General features: G+C 37.4%; 1 protein-coding gene across 1 annotated transcript in view; it reads right to left on the reverse strand.

Moving 5' to 3' along the window:
• LOC150106689 (gem-associated protein 5-like) overlaps positions 1-18,877 on the reverse strand; it is a 560,402-nt gene that overhangs the window by 341,939 nt on the left and 199,586 nt on the right. Inside the window, exon 9 of the mRNA XM_090392643.1 lies at positions 18,761-18,837. Coding sequence (XP_090248769.1) covers positions 18,761-18,837 — 77 coding nt within the window. The remainder of the gene's footprint in view (positions 1-18,760; positions 18,838-18,877) is intronic.

The following is an 18,877-nucleotide window of genomic DNA, read 5'->3' on the forward strand; positions in this document are numbered from 1 at the left end:
GTTGTCTAACTGAGGGGATCCTGCAATAAAGAAATTTTGTAGCTTGGGTGGAAAGAATTTCCAATTTTATGTGTTTTTAGCCAATTTGGTTTAAATCGAATTTTTGCTGATACCATATAATTATCAAAGTTTACTTCAAAACCTCTATGCTCTTAAATCTAAAATAAACTCCGTGTAATTCTTTATAAAATATATTACTGTCTTCTTTTTCCTCTTCTGGTGCATATGCACCAATTATTGTTACTTGGCTCTCTTAATGTCTTGAGTCTAATTTCTACTAGTCTTTCATTCAAATAGTGTAATATACAATATTGTTCTTTAGGGATTTATGTACCATAATCATTATACCCAGTGCTTTTTTTCTGGTGGTAAGCAACGGTATGCAGTAACGGCACCTTTCTTCTTAATTTTTTAAAAATTTGTGATTTATTGACAGCAAAATGTATTATAAATATTCCGGTAGATAGTACTGTGTTCACAAATTGAATTTTCAGTTTTGATTACTCATAAGTTAGTACCCTGCTTTCCTGCTTCATACGCAACCGGAAACAGGAAGTTGTGTTCACTTCCGATTGCTTACGATATCAGTTTATCAGTTCTAGATTCACTCTGCAACAGGCAGGTGTTCGCGTGAGTTTTGAATTAATCTAAGTTAGATCAGTGCAATCATTGTTCAAAATGAGTAAAATAATTAGTTACTTTATGTTGAAAGTTTATTTTTCACTTGGTTAGAATATAAATTTAGTTTCATCCTTTATCCAAGTGTGAGCAAACAAAGTTTGCTCACACTTGGATAAAGATGGATAGAGTTGGTTAATGCATAACATTAGACATATTCGCAAGGAGATGTGTTTTGCATTGTGGGAGATACTGAGATAGAAGTGATAGTCTCTTGCTCCACCTTTGCAAGGAGTGTTGCGCCACCTTACCCCAGTCCTGAAGATACTTTCAGGCGCAAACTTGTTTGCTCACACTTGGATAAAGGATTAAACTAAATTTATTATGTAGTTACTTTATGCCAATGAGTAAAAATAGGAAAACTGAAGAAGCAAAAATTGTTGAATCTACTTGTGATCCAGTAAAACAGACTGAAAATACACTTGAAGAGGATCATGAAACCAAGACTAAAGATCCACATGGTCGAAAGGAAGCAGATTCTGATAATGATTGGCCTGAATGTTGGACACTTTTGCAGAAAAATGACTTCTGCGAGAGAAACGAGTGGCTGTATGTCACGAATAAAATTTTGGGCTGTAAAGTGTGTTGTGATGTCGGAAATCTTGCCATCAATAAACACATGGGAATGAAATTTTCAGCGGAGTGGGCAAATGGAAAAATCAGTCATTTTGGAGAATCTCACAAACAACAGTTAATGCTTTGTCTCATAATAAAGACATAACAGGAAAACGTGTTTTGAACCGTTTACAAAGTTGTGAGGAGAAATCAATCATTTAACAACTTTGAAGACGAAATAAATTTACAAGAACCTAATGGCCTAGACATGGGATATATTCGTTATTCTGCAAATGCTTGCATTAACATTGTGAGCCATATCGTAAATGAAATGAGAAACACATTAATAGACAATATAGTGAGCTCCAAGAACAAAATTCTTGGAGTTCACTATATTTATCAATATTGTTACTTATTGATGAATCAACAGCTGTGAGTAACACAACAACGTCTATTGTTATTGTTCGTATAGTTCTTCCTGAACTTTCTGCTCCTGTCAGTCTTTTCCTACATTTGATCGAATTATCAGATGTAACGGCTAGAGGAATTCTAAACTCTTTAATTAGTCATCTTGAGTGTTTAGGATTATCTGAAGATTGCTTAAAGGAGAATTTATTGTCTGTAACTTGTGATGTGCAGTCGTGTTGTTTGGTGTGCGTAATGGTGGAAGGAGGCTAATGTAAGAGAAGTTTCCTAGTGTTATTTTCTGGCATTGCACTAGCCATCACCTTGAATTGTCTGCTAGTGACACAGTGAACAATCTGGCAGGAGTGAATCGCTTTAAGAGTTTCATGGACAAACTTTATGTGACTTATCATGCTTCACATAAGAATGCTAGGGAACTACAGGAATGTGCAGCTAGCTTACGCAGTGTTTCTGCAGTGTGGCAAGACTTTGAGGCCCTCGTCCATCACTTTCTGGAGGCAAAAGAAGACAGCAGAAGAAGCAAAACAGATCGTTTTCTTTATGAGGGCATTTTAAGAAAAATAACGTTATGCGAGTTTGTTCTTGATTTGGGCCTTATGTGTGATGCTCTCCAAGAACTTAGGGAACTAAGTCTAGAATTACAAGAGAGAGAGAAATATTGACTTGTACAAAGCAGATAGAATAAAGAATGCAATTCAACTTTTTGAAGAAACAATTGAAAATCCTGGTTCATACTACAGTATTTCTCTTCAAAGTCAGAAGAACATGAAGTTCAAAGGGATTGAGCTCCACAAAAATGAAAGACGTAGTCCTGCAATAAGTTCATCTGCTTTCTATAAAAGTCTGAAAGAAAGCATCTGCTTGAAGGAGATGATACTGATTTGCCTGAATGTGCTAATATTTTAGATTCCAAGTATTGGCCAGAAAATCCTAGGAAGCATCTGACATTTAGTGAAGTTGAAATTAAAAAGTTAGCATGCAAATTTCGCTTAAATGAAAGAGAAGTAGTTTGTGGTTTCTGTGAATATCTTCAAGAAAATAAAGTCCCAGACATACTACTTCCTCTAAAGCACACTTTGGGCACAATTGCAATATCTTCCAGTGAATGTGAAGGGGGTTTCTCCAGATGAATTTTATACTAACTTCATCTAGGTCATCTCTGCTTGTACGGACAACTTCTGTACTGATGTTCATCAGGATAGTAGGACCTCCTCTCACTCAGTTCAACCCTAGCAATATGTGAACTCATGGCTGCTCCGAGGTCTTCATTCTGCAGTTGATACCAAAAGCAAGAAGTGATCTAGAGATGATGAGGGTATATCGGAGGATATGTTAAAAATGTGGAAGTTGCTGTAATAGCATCTTCATGGTGAGTACCGGCACCTTTTTTTCCAGAAAAAAGCATTGATTATACCTGCTTTTGCTCTTTCCTCTTTTTTTACCCCACTGTAGATTTGTATATAGTTGTTTGTTTCTTTCGTACCTTTTTGTTTTTTCTTTGTTTCAGTTACTATACATATCTTTATGTTAGCTTGGTTTAATTGTTTATCAAGTTTTTTTTTGTGTGCAATGCTTCTCACATTCCATGTTCAATCTTCATTATGTGTTCCTTTTTCCAATTTTGTTTACCATTTCCTGAATTGTGGTCTTTTCCCTGATAGTCCGTCTGGCATTTCTTTGAATGAGACGTGAAAGTATTTTGAATTTCCCCAGGGCAGCTTACTAACCTGTTGCTGGGTAAGTTCAGTGGTGGGGCTGCTACCTAACACCTCTGGACAGACAGATCAACCAGCATTTATTCTATTGGAAGTTTATTTTCCATTTGGTTAGACTATAATAAATTTAGTTTAATCCTTTATCCAAGTGTGAGCAAACAAAGTTTGTGCCTGAAAGTATCTCCAGGACTGGGGTAAGGTGGTACAACACCAGGGCGACTCCTTGCAAAGGTGGAGCAAGCTACCAACACTCCTATCTCCGTAGCTTGCTCCACCTTTGCAAGGAGTCGCCCTAGTGTTGTACCACCTTACCCCAGTCCTGGAGATACTTTCAGGTGCAAACTTTGTTTGCTCACACTTGGATAAAGGATTAAACTAAATTTATTATATTCTAACCAAGTGAAAAATAAACTTTCAATATGATAAATTTAGTTTAATCCTTTACCTAAGTGTAGGCAAAAAAAGTTTGTGCCTGAAGTAGTTCAGGACTGAGGCAACTCGTAGTAAAGGTGGACCAAGTTCTCATCACCCCTTGTCTCAGTATCTCCCATAATGCAAAGCACATTTCCTTGCAGACATGTATAAAGCTATCAGTGGCGAATTCTCAATGCTTGCTACAAGCTCATTAATTGAGAAAGAAGTACTATTTATTTGTTAATAAACGCATGCATTTATAAGCATTCCATTTAGGCTTTTATTTTTGTAGAGAGATGCCGTCTTAAGCTTGTGTGGCAATAATTGAGCTTTGTGTTGTGTATCGAAGGCTGATGCTTGCTCGTCTAGTCAAAGCTACCTTGGCTTGCTCTGTTGTAGGAGTTTACAGGTCCTCACAGCAGCACTGTGATTTCATGTGTGTGCATAGCCATTTCACGTCGTCTCACTCTGTTGCTTAAACCACAGGCCATACGCAGTCAAGGCAGCTCTAGCCAGTGAGCTTCAGCAGCCTTTACAAGTGTCCGCGTTGCTTGGAAAAATTAAGTTACAACCAACTTTTTATGACGATGTTATTGACCAGTTCATAAAGAAGAACGTAGGGTAGAATTTGTATTCAAGTAGCTAAATTGAAAAATATAGAATATCATTTGTAAAATAAATGTTGTATTTGTATGATTAAATGTACATAAATTTCTAAATATATAGTTTTAAATGGTCGGCACAGGTAATCCTCGTATAATGCGGTACTTATACAACGCGGTCTACAAATTGTAGTAACCCTTGTTCAACGTGGTTTTGACAAAAAAAGAGTCTAGAAATTGTTCACCGCGTGACTTAAAAATCAAATTTTATCTTCGTTAAATTTGTGTCTGCCCGTATCGCACAGGTAGTTATAAGTAGCGAATTTATATTAGGGGAAACACCCTTTAGCACGCATGTACATCAATTTTATACCGTATAAAGTTTTTATTGTTGAAAATTGTCTTCGTTTTCTGCCAGGAAAGCGCATTAAAAATCATAAGTGTGTTATCTCAAGCTGAGCACTTTATTTTCTGGTGAGTTACATACATAATTAATATGTAATGCTTTTTTATGTAAAAAAAATTATTTTTATAGTAATGGCCACAAAGTGCATTGAAAGGGAAAAAATTAATATTAAAAAGAAAATTCATCTCGAAGAAAAAAAATTAAAATCATAAATCGGTTGATAAATGGAGAAAAAACAGTTGTTGTAAGGACTTTGAATTTAAATGAATCAACAGTTCAAACAATCAAATACAATGAACATAAAATCCGAGAAGGTATTTATTGCTAGGTCAACGGTAAGTGCAAAGCTCGTTGCTCGTGTACGCAATTTTCTAAGAGAAAAATGAAGAAATGTCTAATGATTTGGAAAGAAGATGCACTCAAAAGAAAATTCCTTTGGATGGAAATCTTATTAAACAAAAAACTCTCAAAGTTTATAAACGTTTATAATGCAGACCAGGTATTCAATGCTGATGAATCCGGGTTATATTGGAAAAAAATGTCAAAACGCACCTATATTTTGAAAAATGAAAGATCAGCTCCTGAATTCAAAGTTTCGAAAGACAGAATTACTCTACTGTTTTATATTAACAGGTTAATAAACTAATTGTTATCATCATTTGTTATCTTCAGGGAGTGAGAGGTGTGATTGAAATCTGATTATCGGAATAATGAATTACAGGTAACCTTCGTATAATGCGGATGTTAGGTTCCATAGAAATTCCGCGTTATATAAACCACGTTATGCGAGACTCAGATCACATTGAGGATCGGTTAATAAACTAATGTTTATTAACCGATCCTCAAACCCTTGTGCTATGAAAGATAAAAATATGCACTTATTTTTATTTTGCCTAAAACATTTATGCATTACATGCAATGAAGCTTAATTACAATTTGTAATTTTTATAATTTTATGCTATGTATTTGTGTCATAGTTTATATGTTTCCTTAACTTACATGAATTAACTGAATTAAATAAAAACATATTTTTGTTGGATATGTCATTGCTGTTTATATAATTAAAAAAAAAAAAAAACGATTTCGGAACATAACCCTACTTTTTGTATGTGATCCGAGGCTCGCATAACGGGATTTATATAACGCAGCATTTCTATGGAACCTAACATCTGCATTATACGAGGGTTACCTGTAATTCATTATTCCGATAATCAGATTTCAAACACACCTCTCACTCCCTGAATGATAACAAGAGCAAGTGTGAATTTCAAGACCAGCAATCGCCCCCTGAAAGCTATGCATTAAGGTAAGGGCCAATACCTTTCCTGAACTACTTAAGGTGAAAACTTTGTTTGCCAACACCTGCGTAAAGGATTAAACTAAATTTATTATAATCTAACCAAGTGGAAAATAAACTTCCAACATCTTTCTCTAAATCCAGAGTAAATTAATAATAAGGTGGTACACCTTTTGACAATGGGGTACTTGTTCAGGGTCAAAGGGTCAAAGCTGTATAACTGAGAGGAGACCTCCACATAGCCCTTAAATGAATGCAGAGAACCGCCCAGAGCTTCTAACCTAATGTCCAATCCTTACCCCTCTCATGGTGCACCCTGTTGGGTATCTACTTGGATACTGAACGAACGAGGATGGGCTGGCAATTTGGGATTTAACCAACCAAATTGTAATTCTTATTGGCTTAAACCAAATTACAAAATGATGGTACAACATGACAGAATTTCATGCCAGCTGGGGCGTCACCCGGTTAAACAAGACCCCCGTTGTTGTCGCCAGGGAACCAGGGTGAATAGCGAAAAGTCAGCTACTGGAACAAATCTCAAAAAACACCCCAACTCAACATCACCAGAGTTAAAGATCGATACTATCAACATAAAAAGCCCGAATAGAAAAGAAATTGAGCTAGCTGAGGAATTAGATAAGTACCAGATCGACATAATAGGGGTGACTGAAACAAAAAAGACAAAATCTGGTGAGATGTTTCTGAGGAATAAATACAAAATGTTATTCAGGCAATGACAATGAAGGAAAAGAAGGAGTAGCGATAGTATTCAACACAAAATATGAGCTAATCTTCTTGAATGGCAGGCAGTCTCAAGTAGAGTGATGTGGGCAAATATCAGAATGGGGAACTGAACAATGAGACTTATTTGTGCCTATGGTCCCAGAAGGTTCTACTAGGGTAGAAGGGGAGGAATTTTTTGAGGATTTAGAGAATGCAACTGACACAATGAAAAAGGAAAAGTTGGAACTTGTGGGGGGGGGATCTAAATAGCAGAGTAGGAAATGATTGTGAGTCATACAAAAATATTTTGGGAAAATTTGGAGAAAACAGCAAAGCTAATAATAATGGCAAATACCTGTTGGATTTCTGCTCAGGACATGAACTGGTTATTACTAACACCATGTTCCAACATAAAAATTTGCACAAATTCACTTGGAGAGAAGAGGCAAGGAATAAGAAAAGTCTCATTGACTATGTTATTGTCGATAGTGATGTTTCCCCCTGGTGCAGGACAGCAGAGTGTACACAGGATTTGAAATTGGAAGTGATCACTATTTAGTCTTGAGTAGGATAAAATAGAATTTCATAATGAAAAGAATGACATGTAAGAAAGTTTTAAAGTGAATAAAAGTTGAGCAGCTCTCAGATGTGAACTGTAGACTAAAATACACAAAGATTATTGACGAAAAAATGAAAGAGTTTGAGAACAGTAACAAAACCTTTGAGATACAATGGCAAGCCTTGAAGACAACCATGATTGATTCAGCTAGAGAGGCATGTGGTGAGGTTGTCTGCAAGGAAAGAAAAATCAGAACTCCATGGTGGACACAGGAAGTTAAAGAGGTGATGAAGCAAAAGAAGAAAGCATATCAAAAGTTCCTGGCAAATAAATCAGCTTGTGCTCTTAGAGAATACAGAGACAAATGTAAGAAAGTTAAATACTTTGTAAAACTAGCTAAACAAAAGTCATGGGAGGACTTTGGCAAGAACATAGAAAATAAATATCAAGAAGGGTGCAAAATATTCTGGAGGTTGTTCAAGAAGCTTAGAAATGGAGGAAAGAGTGCTGAGATGATAAAGGTGACATGAAAAACAAAGAAAAAGATATCCTTGAAGTATGGAGTAATTACTTCAAAAAATTGTTAAATGAAACAAGCAGTGATAGTAAAGTGGTAAAAAACACTCAACAGGCATACAGTCAGAAAAGATATCCATACTTGAAGTAGAAAAAGCCATCAAAGGCTTGAAATGTGGAAAGGCAGCATCATCTACTCCTGCTATTCGACCAGAAATGTTGAAGTATGGTGGTATAAAAGTCTTACAGTGACTGCACTGCATAGTTCAGAATGCCTGGACAGAGGGGCAAATTCCTGACGATTGGATTAGAGCTCTCATAGTACCCATATATAAAAAAGAAAAGAAAATTGAATGTGAGAATTACAGAGGTATTTCCCTACTGAGTGTTGCTGGTAAAATTTATGCCAGTATACTTGAGAAACGGTTGAGAAGAATTGTGGAAAAAAAGCTTGGTGACGAACAAGCTGGATTCAGGCCAAATAGAGGCTGTCAGGATCAGATCTTCACTTTACGACAAATAGTGAAGAAATCATGGGAATATAACAAAGATCTGTATTTAAGTTTTGTCGATCTGGAAAAAGCATATGATAAGGTGCCAAGAGAGAAGCTATTGAATATGCTAAAGTTATATGCTCTCAATGGGGCATTATATCAAGCAATATTTAGTCAATATTTGAGTTGTAAGTCAGCAGTTAGAATTGAAGGAAGTAAAGGAAGATGGTTTAATGCTAAATCTGGAGTGAGACAAGGATGTACGTTATCCCCTCTGTTATTCATTATCTATATGGATCACATTATGAAGGAAAGTGGTATTAAACATGATATCAAAATTGGAGATGTTAATGTTAGCTCTTTGCTTCATGTGGACATTGTTATACTTCTAAATAAATCCGCTACAAGATTCCCCGACTAAATTGAATAACTGTTGTAATAGATATGGTATGGAGGTCAGCAATAAAAAGATAAAGACAATGAAAATAGGCAGAATCGTTAAAAATGTCAACTGCATTGTGAACGGAGAACCTGTGGAACAAGTAAAACATTTCAGCTATCAGGCACGATTTTTAGTGAAGATGGTAAATTAAATATGGAAATAGACAACAGAATCAACAAAGCTGGTATGGTGGGAAGTCAACTGAATAAATTCTTATGGAATAAGAGAGAAATTAGTCGGAACACTAAATTAGCTATACAAGACAGTATTCAAGCCAATTTTAACTTTTGATCTGAGAGCTGGGTCAGAAGTGTATAACACTTGACTAAAGACTAGAGACTGCAGATATGAGAGTCCTGAGAAAGATTAGAGGCATGAACAGATGGCATCAATAGCAATATCATATTAAAAACGAGGATATTAGGAAAAAACTTGATATTGTCAGCATCTAGGAATGTGTTAGCAGAGCTAATCTTAGGTGGTATGGTCACTTAAACAGAATGGGAAAGGAAAGATTAGCAAGACATGTGTTCTCTGCCAGGTTGGCAGGAAAACGACCCAGAGGAAGACCAAGATATAGGTGGATTGATACGGTACAATGTGCCTTAGATGATAGAAATATAAGATCTGATAATGTTGGCGTCTTGACAAGTAACAGACTGATTTGGAGGAAAATTGTAGATAGGAAGTTAGTAATTATGTAAATTTTTCATGTACTATCCATATCCTGTATACATCCCCTTGAGGGTACATGGCAGGAATTTGATGATGATGACCTTTTGGCAACTCGTACAAGTAAATATGACCTCTCCATTGCTTCTGCCTTAGTATCACCACTTCTAGGTCAGCCTCCCACTGACGAGACTTCAATAAAGGTTGAAACCGGTCTGGGTAGCGGCTCTTCTCTTAATGCATAGCTTTATATTTGTCTGCAGGATGTGCTTTGCATTAGGGTAGATACTGAGACAAGGAGTGATGAGAGCGTGGTCCCCCTTTACTACGTGTTGCCTCAGTCCTGAACTACTTCAGGAGCAAACTTTGTTTGCCTACACTTGGATAAAGGATTAAACTAAATTTATTATAGCATTTACTCTGTTAGAGTTATACTGCCCATACTCGGTTGCCAGTGCCTCATTTGTACTTTTAGAACAGGATGGCCATAAGAATGTGAGGTTGACATTTCAGTGGAAGAGGTAACGTATTGCACTTCACCACCTTGTTAAACAAACAAAACATTTTATTTAAACCTAGAAATAATGTACAATATACACATCAAAGAGGAAATGATCTCTCTTTCTCTCAGCCTATCTAAATACAATAGGTGCAACATATAACTGACTATATTACATGCAACTTACTTAATCCCTTCACACTGATAATTAATCTAAATTAAGCATGTAGCTATTTCCTAAGTTACACAATTAGCTTATTTTCTTCCATTATAAGTACAACTTTACAATCAATCTACCATTTTGTAACCATAACTCATTATTTAACATCTTACTAACAAATGTAAGTACCCTCAATACATACAATAATTCCAATTTCACCTTTATAAAGCGTTAACAAAATTTGTACTTACTTACGATAGCCTTTTACATACACATTTCAGTCAATTTCACAATACCTCAGTACATTTTCCCCATATGTTACGATCACTTCCTGGATGAGTAGCAGTTCTCGCTCTGGAGTTTGTTGGTAAGGTCAGGGTAATTCTTCCATCTGTACTGTAATTTTGATCTCCCATCGGAAATTGGAAAGGATCTGCTGAAATTTCCGTTGTGTCTGTGGATAGTCTAACTTCCCTAACCGTCCATGCATCCTAGCAGGAGTTCTATCGAATAACGGCCTCACCTCCACACCTGGAACCTCCATTCTCTGGGAAAGGGCAAAACTTGGAATCTAAAATTCGAGAACCTTGCTGGTCCTTCTCGGTCCTCTTTTATATTTTCTGTAATCTTTTGTTACTACGATGTAGTTTCCAGGATTACCCGCCAGCATGATGATGTCATTTTGGCTCCTTCCATTCGTGGGGGCATATTTTTATGCTCGCAAGACCTTGCAAACTTTTGTTTTTGCTTAGTCATCATTCTAATCTGGGTTAATCCACTCTTTTTGTTTTACATACAGCTTAATAGGCATTAAATTATGCATTTTTACAGCAAAATTATAACATTTATTTTATTATAACATAAATTCCATTTTATATGTTTGGAAACCTATGTAAAATCGAACTTGAAAAAATTAATTAAATTAATTTATCGTGAGAGATTTTACACCATTATGCATTCATAGGCTGTACTGTTCAATGTGCTGCCCTTCCCAGCATGCTTCATGCTGCATCCCTTACACAGTGTGTTCAATAGCAGAAAGTAGGGGCTGATGTTGCACACATGCTGCATTATGTTGCCTTTCAACACCACTGGCAAGTTATCAGAATGATCACTATGAACCCTGTCTTAGAAACCAGAGCAAGAAGTCACAGTAGGTCAGATCAGGTCAATGATGTGGCCATGCAGTGGGAAATGATAAAATGAAATCAATAATAAAGGAGCTGTAAATCTGCACCAGAAAAACTTTGGGTGAATGCAAAAGAATTTGTTGGATTGCATGTGTGTTTTGTGTAGCCCAAGGCACATCCATGTGTGCCTTGGGCTACACAAAACTGTATCAAGACCATGTGTCTTGATACAGTATGTGCACTGCAGGAACCAATGTTGTTATTCGTGGCCTGCTCCCAAGGCTGCCACCAGATTAGATCACACCCTGAAGCAAACAATTAAATATCGCCCCTGATGGATTATAAGACAAAAATATAAGAAAATCTCCAATTGCTATTTTGTTTTTATTACAAGAGAAACGTTAATGCAAAACGATTACATAATAATTTTAATTAAATGCTTGCTTTACAGGGATATCGCACAATAAAACTGTTGTGTTTTAAATTATAAGCTATGTCTGCCTCTATCAATATAGTTGTTAGACCGACCAATCTTTCTTGGGCCATTGCTGTTCGCGAATCTTGAAAAACTTCTTTCCACACTTGCTACGTTAACAATTCCTGTTAGCGTATTGACGCTGCCTACCACAATATGGTTGAATGAGTGCCCTTATTAAGCTGCACTGAGGCATGCTGCCTCTATGCTACACCCTGTCGATGGTACTGCCTGCTCCACAACAGCAGTAGCAACTTCATTCAATTGTTGTGAACTGATTGGTTTGCAACCTCTGACAGGTCTAACTTCCAACGGTCCCACTTCTTCAAAACAACTACTTATTCGTCACAGAGCATGTGGAGATAGTGGACCTCGTTGACATTTGTTCAGGAGATGAAATTCGTGGATTGAAGAAACAGTATTGCAATTGTTTAGGTAGTACAGCTTTGTGGGCAAAATACAGTGGGGTAAGGTTAGTGTAAGCAGTATTAACAACCAGAATGAAGAGAAAAATCCCACATCCATTTTTTGAAATCCTTCTGGCATGTGCGGAGGTGTGTGTTACGCAAATTCCATGCATTTGGTGTTTACAACACCCCTGGTGGTGAATTTTGGAACTGCCTTTCTTTCTCTTTCTCTCAGATATCACTTGCACATGATTCACAATGTGTTTCTGCAAAGTTTCGCAGCATTTATACCAATGGATGGACCTCCACTACTCCTTAAACAGGGATACTTTAATTTTAATCACCCTGTACCTACTGGATTTCTGTTCCAAGACATCAACTGGTTATTGCTAACCCCAGGATTTGCACAAAATCACATGAGAGAAGATCCAATAAATAAGTCTCACAGACTATGTTATTGTTGATAATGATATCCTCACATGGTTCAGGATACAAGAGTATGCAGAGTATAGGAAATAAGAAGTGATCACCATTTAGTACTGTGCAGTATAAAATTGAATATTACATTGAAAAGAAAAATGTGCATGAAAGTTTTGAAATAAATCAAATTTGAGGAGCTTTCAGGAGTGAACTGTAGACTCAGATACATAAATACTATTTAAAAAAAAAAAGTGAAAACTAGAACCAAACTTTCGAGATGCAGTACCACACCCTGAAGAAAACATCGACTGATTTAGCCAGAGAGGCACGTGTGTATCAGCAAAGATGAGAAAAGAAAAAAGCATATTGAAAGTTTCTCGAAAGTAAGTTAGCTTTCTGCTCTGAAAGAAGACTTAAAAATTGTAAGAAAGCAAAGCATGTGCAATAGTAGCTAAACAAGTCATGGGATGACTTTGACACTTTCATAAGAATACAGAATATAAATATTAGGAATGTGGCAAAATATTCTGGAGGCTATTGAATAATTTTTAAAATAGTGGAAAAGTACAATAAAAGGAATCAGAGATAATGAAGGTGACATGAAAACTGAAGAAAAAGATATTCTAGATTGTCTGGAGGTAATTACTTTGAAAGATTGTTATATGGAACAAGAAATGATAGCATGGTAGTAAAGCTGCAAGAGGAACTTCCAATGGTCATGATCTTCTGCCACCAAGCTTCTGGTGGGATTCCCAAATGTGTCCACCCAAGGTTTTGGATATAATCTATCCAGCGAGTCCTTGGCCTCTCACCTTCTGGCTTGGCAAAGAGGACCTGCTGAGAGAGCCTCTCTTGTGACATTCTGACCAGGTGCCTGTACCAACGTAACTGTGATCTCTCAACAAGGAGAAGTAGCGGTTGAGTATTGAGGGGTTCCCAAATTGCAGAGCTTCTGACTCTTTCGAGTCTTGTCAGCCCTGCAACCCCTCAAAGGAACCTTATTTCAGTCGCTTGGATTCGTGTCTGCATTCTTTCAGTCATTACCCAACTCTCATGACCATAGGTGAGGATGGAGACATAGACTGTATTGAAGACAGACAGCTTTGCCTTCTGGCTTAACTCCCGCTTCAATACTACCGAACGGCCAAGCTCCCACAATATTGAGCTTGCTAAGCCAATTCGAATATCTAGCTCTACGTCCCATTTTCCATCATTCATGAATATGGACCCAAGGTATTTAACCCCTTAACGTACAAATTAAAAATCAGAAAGTGGTCTGTTTTTGACAATTTTTTGGGTGAGGGTGATTTTCTGGATTTTCTGGATCAAATAACAAATTCATCGTTATTTGAAAAATAATGATGAATTTGTGCAAACGCAAATGAAATAGCCGATACATGCCATTGGCAACTTTTCTCAGCTGAAAGGAATTAGGCACAAGGTTGTCTAGCATCTATATTTGGTTGTATTTATATGTGAAACCAAAATTCAAAATCAATTTTGGTGCAATAAACAAAAGATGTATCACAGACGTCTTTGTATGTTAAGGGGTTAAACTTCGCCACCTGCCTCATTGGGACTCCACTTACATGTAGAGTACACTGGGATGGTTGTCTTGAGACCACAAATGTTTCAGTTTTAGCCACACTGACCTTCATTCCGGCATCTCCACAAACAGCTACAAACCTATCCAGGGTCCGCTGGAGTTTATCTATGGAAGAGCTAAGCAGAAGTAGGTCATCTGCAAATAGCAGACGTCCAATGCTACATCTTCCAATTCTGACACACTCACTGTCTCGGCTGTGCCTATCAATCCAGTCCATAAATATTATGAAAAGGAGGGGTGACAGAACACATCCTTGGCAGAGGCCAACGGAGACTGTGAAAGGTTCAGACTTTGTGCTGTTTACCCTGACACAAAACTCTGGGCATTCATACAGGGACTTGATGGCAGCTAATAGTTGACCATCCACTCCATACTCCTGTACTACTTGCCAAAGCTTATCCCGAGGAACCCGGTCATATGCCTTCTCCAAGTCCACAAAACACTTGGGAATATGCCAAGACTTGGGAATGAGACTTGGGAATATGCCAAGACATTCTTGGCATATTCCCAAGATTTCTCAAAGACTTGCCTTAAAGTGAAGATTTAATCATTTGTGCTTCTACCAGCACGAAAGCCATATTGTTCTTCCTGGAACTTTGACTCAACTATGCTCCTGCACCATCGTTCCAAGAACCTAGCATACATTTTCCCAGGCAGGCTGAGCAGAGAGATGTCACGATAGTTACTGCAATCCTTCTGGTCTCCCTTCTTGAAGACTGGTATTATTATGTCTATCTGCCATTGCTTTGGTGCTCGCCCAGATATCAAAGCAGCCTGACACACTCGAGTCAGCTAGAGATGAAATTCTTGTTTTTCTTTAATTCCAGTAGAGATTCAATTTCCTTACTGGGAACGGTGGCTTTTGGTGGTTTAGCTTTGGTCAGAACACAAGCTACATCCAGTCTAATATCGTTGGTGACGTGGTTTGGAAGGTGTCGGATCCCGCGTTCAATTCTTATCAAAAATTTGGTCTATTTTATATGACATCTCGTGCACTGCAGCGGAGAAAGAATTTAAAAAAGTACAAGATCAACACATCAAAAAATTTGAAAATTTAAAAAAGAACTCGATCTCGAAACCACAACTTCCTACCAAATCTTTCGCATTTAGTGTAAAACCTGAAGCACTTGAAGCCCTCGCACGTGGCCACAACTTCACCATCGCGCCCCCAGAAGAATACCTGCTGAAGATATTATGATAAGAATTGAATGTGGGATACGACACCTTCCAAACCACATCACCAACGATATTAGACTGGATATAGCTTGTGTTCTGACCAAAGCTAAACCACCAAAAGCCAACATGCCCAGTAAGGAAATTAATTCTCTACTGGAATTAAAGAAAAACAAGAAAATAATAATCACCAAAGCTGATAAAGGGAACGCCACAGTATTGCTTAACCAAAAGGATTACACAGATAAGCTGAAAGCTTTATTGTTAGATCGGGCTACTTACCTCCCTATCGAGTACAATCCCACCAACTCACAAATTAGAAAAATCCACAGGCTCCTTAAGAAGGTCACTTCTTGGCATGTGGAAATCACTAACAAATTAAAACCATTTAACTCCATACCCCCCATATTTATGGACTCCCAAAAATACATAAGGAAAATGTGCCATTACGTCCCATAGTGGATGGCATTGATTCCCCCACATACAAACTAGCTAAATGTTTGGCCAAAGCTCTCTCACACTATACTGGCAACACACCTTCACACATAAAAAACTCAGCCCACTTCAAAGCCAGCATAGCCTTACACTCAAACACACTGACATAATGGTCAGTTTTGATGTCTCCTCCTTATTCACAAATGTCCCACTCAAAGAATCCTTAGAGATAATCCAAGCTAAATTTCCTCACACGATATCATAGCCCTTTTTGTTCTCAATGAACTCAGGCTATTTTGTTTGGCAAGGAAAATTCTACAAACAAATAGAAGGACCAGCCATTGGGTTCTCCACTCTCTCTCCACCCTTGGCCAACTTTTATATGGAGACTTTTGAAGAGAAAGCCTTAAACTCTGCCCCACAAAAACCAACCATTTGGCTTTGCTATGTTGATGATGTGTTCGCTATTTGGCCACATGGCTCCGATGCACTCCTCTCTTTTCTAACACACATAAACAACCAACACCCCAGAATCAAATTCACCCTGGAAGAGGAAAAAAACAACTGCCTTCCTTTCTTAGACATACTAGTCACCCGCCAGCCTGATGGAACCTTGGTTTTCTCAGTCTATAGAAAACCCATCCATACAGGCAGATACATTCACCAACAATCCCACCACTCCTCCTCGCAACAATATGAAGTCATTAAGACACTACACAACAGGGCTAAATCTGTTCAAATGACAATGCCCTAACCACAGAACTAAACCACATTCTCAACACTTTCTCAACCAATGGCTACTCCCCCCCCCCAAAAAAAAATATTGAAACCAGTAACCCCCCCCCCCCCACACACACACACACAACAAGGATTACTCTAAATCCATCACCATACCCTATATCCGAGGCACCTCAGAAAAAATTACAAAAATCCTAAAAAAACATGACTTAACTTCTTGTTACAGACCACATAAAAAATTGGCATCAATTAGCTGTCTACTACTAAAGACCAACCCCCCCCCCCCAGACCTACCTGTTGTATACCAGGTCCCTTGAAGCCATAACTGTCCTACTTTGGCTAAACAGGCAGGACAGCCAATATCAGAATTTCAGAACACAAGGACTACATCTGGTTTCACCAATACAGCTACTCTGGTCTTGTTGACCTTGCGTTGGATACCTGCCATAGAATACGGTGGAAGAAAGCCACGATAGTACACCGTAGTAAATACAAATATGAAAGGCTTTTCATTGAATCAGCTTCAGCCCTAAGAAACAATCCAAACCTCAACAAATTTGGCTGCATGAGACTGCTTCAAATTTGGGAAACATACATCAGAAGACCTTCAGCCCAATAGCCCAAGAATATCAACATTGCCAGCTAAGGGGTACCATCAGGACTTTAGGAGAAATAATAGTTTCCTGCTTCTTCTTCATTTACTGTTTGTTGTGCCTGCATGCACGTGTCTTGTTCTTAAGTTTCTTGAAAATGTCAACGTGACGTTGCCAAAATATTGAAGTATATTAAAATTTATTTTAATGTATATCCTAGTTGACGTTGTAATTTTCTTAAATTACTTAGTAAAAAATGCATAACCGACGTCTAAGCCTTTCCATGAGAAAGTATTGTATTCTTTTCAGTCAAGCAGAAAATAATAAGTAAAAGAATTCTTATACAAATTTTTCCCCTTCCCAAAAAATATTCTTTTACTCATTTAAGTTGGTGCTCTCTTATTTCATGCTTTTTAAAATTAATTTCACCCAACCTTCTATTCCAGAAAGTGCCACAATAGTTTTCAAGGAACTGAAGAATGATATATCAACTGAAAGTACCCTGAGCATTTCAAAAAACATTTCCTCTATTCTAATATCGGTTGTAGCAAGGCCAAGTGCAGAGAGTATAGCCATGCTTGCAGTATGAAGCAAAAATGGTGGCCACAAAGCTGAGTTAAACAAAAGATGGCAAATGCCTCAAGTCTCACTACTGCAGACAAACTACTCAAAGCTCTGAACTGCTGATGCTGTAAGCTGGACATTACTACACAAAAAAGAGTATGTTATGTGATTTTTGTTGCCAGTGGACTTATGCCAACTGTGCCAGAAATGACAAATCAGCTCAAACTTCTGAGGATCTTCAGTCATTCTCTCTTATGTGCTTCCTCTCTGAACCTCAAAAATTCATGGGTCAGCCTGGAACAACACCTTATCATGCTTGACAAAATTTTCTCCCAGAAAATCAAACATCACAGAAAGAAAATTCAAATTGATTACTTGATCACTGCCTCAATGATAACATATCTAACGCCAGCAAGCTTTGCAACTCATTGCCTTGTCATTCAAGATATGACTGAGGCATAAAATAAAAAAAGTATAATGCTACCATCTTGAATTTACATTCAGAAACAGATGCGATATCAAATGACCACATTTCCAAGCTCACTGAATAATGTAACTTTGACCCCAGGAAAACTATTAGGTGTCAGTGCTTCACTAGTAATTTATTACACACCTGCTGAGAGTTCACTTATGAAAAATATAACTTTCCAACATGAGATGACTGTTACGCTTAAGAGGGTTTTGGCCCTCATACTTTTAAATATTAGACAACTACAAAGACATACATATGTTTTTGTATCAACATCAACAATGCCAGTGCAGTTTTCCCATTAACAACACCTTTCTCTTCACTAGACATAATTCTGGGCAATTTTTCTTTTCATTCTCCCCCACCCCCCTACAATTTATACAAAATAAACAGTAGAATTTTTAAGTAACATCCCAAACAGTATTATGGTGCTTCTATCATCAAAGAAGTGCTGGTACATGAATAGACAAATGCCAATATGCATTTATGTAAAAAACATATTTTTAAGATGAACAAACTCAGATTACATGAATTTTTCACAAATTCAGTCTCAATTTACAGTTAACTGAATTTACTTTACTTTACTCACCACTACATGATGGAACAGGACCCCACGTCACCGTATACACAGTTTGTTTATGATAAGTACCAGAAATAGAAGGTGCTCTAAAATATGAAAAATATACATAAATACAATTTCAGTTTG

This window comes from Typopeltis vanoorti, chromosome 5 (assembly GCF_054136105.1).
Source record: "Typopeltis vanoorti isolate ZY-2024b chromosome 5, IOZ_Tvanoo_1.0, whole genome shotgun sequence".
Taxonomy (NCBI): domain Eukaryota; kingdom Metazoa; phylum Arthropoda; class Arachnida; order Uropygi; family Thelyphonidae; genus Typopeltis; species Typopeltis vanoorti.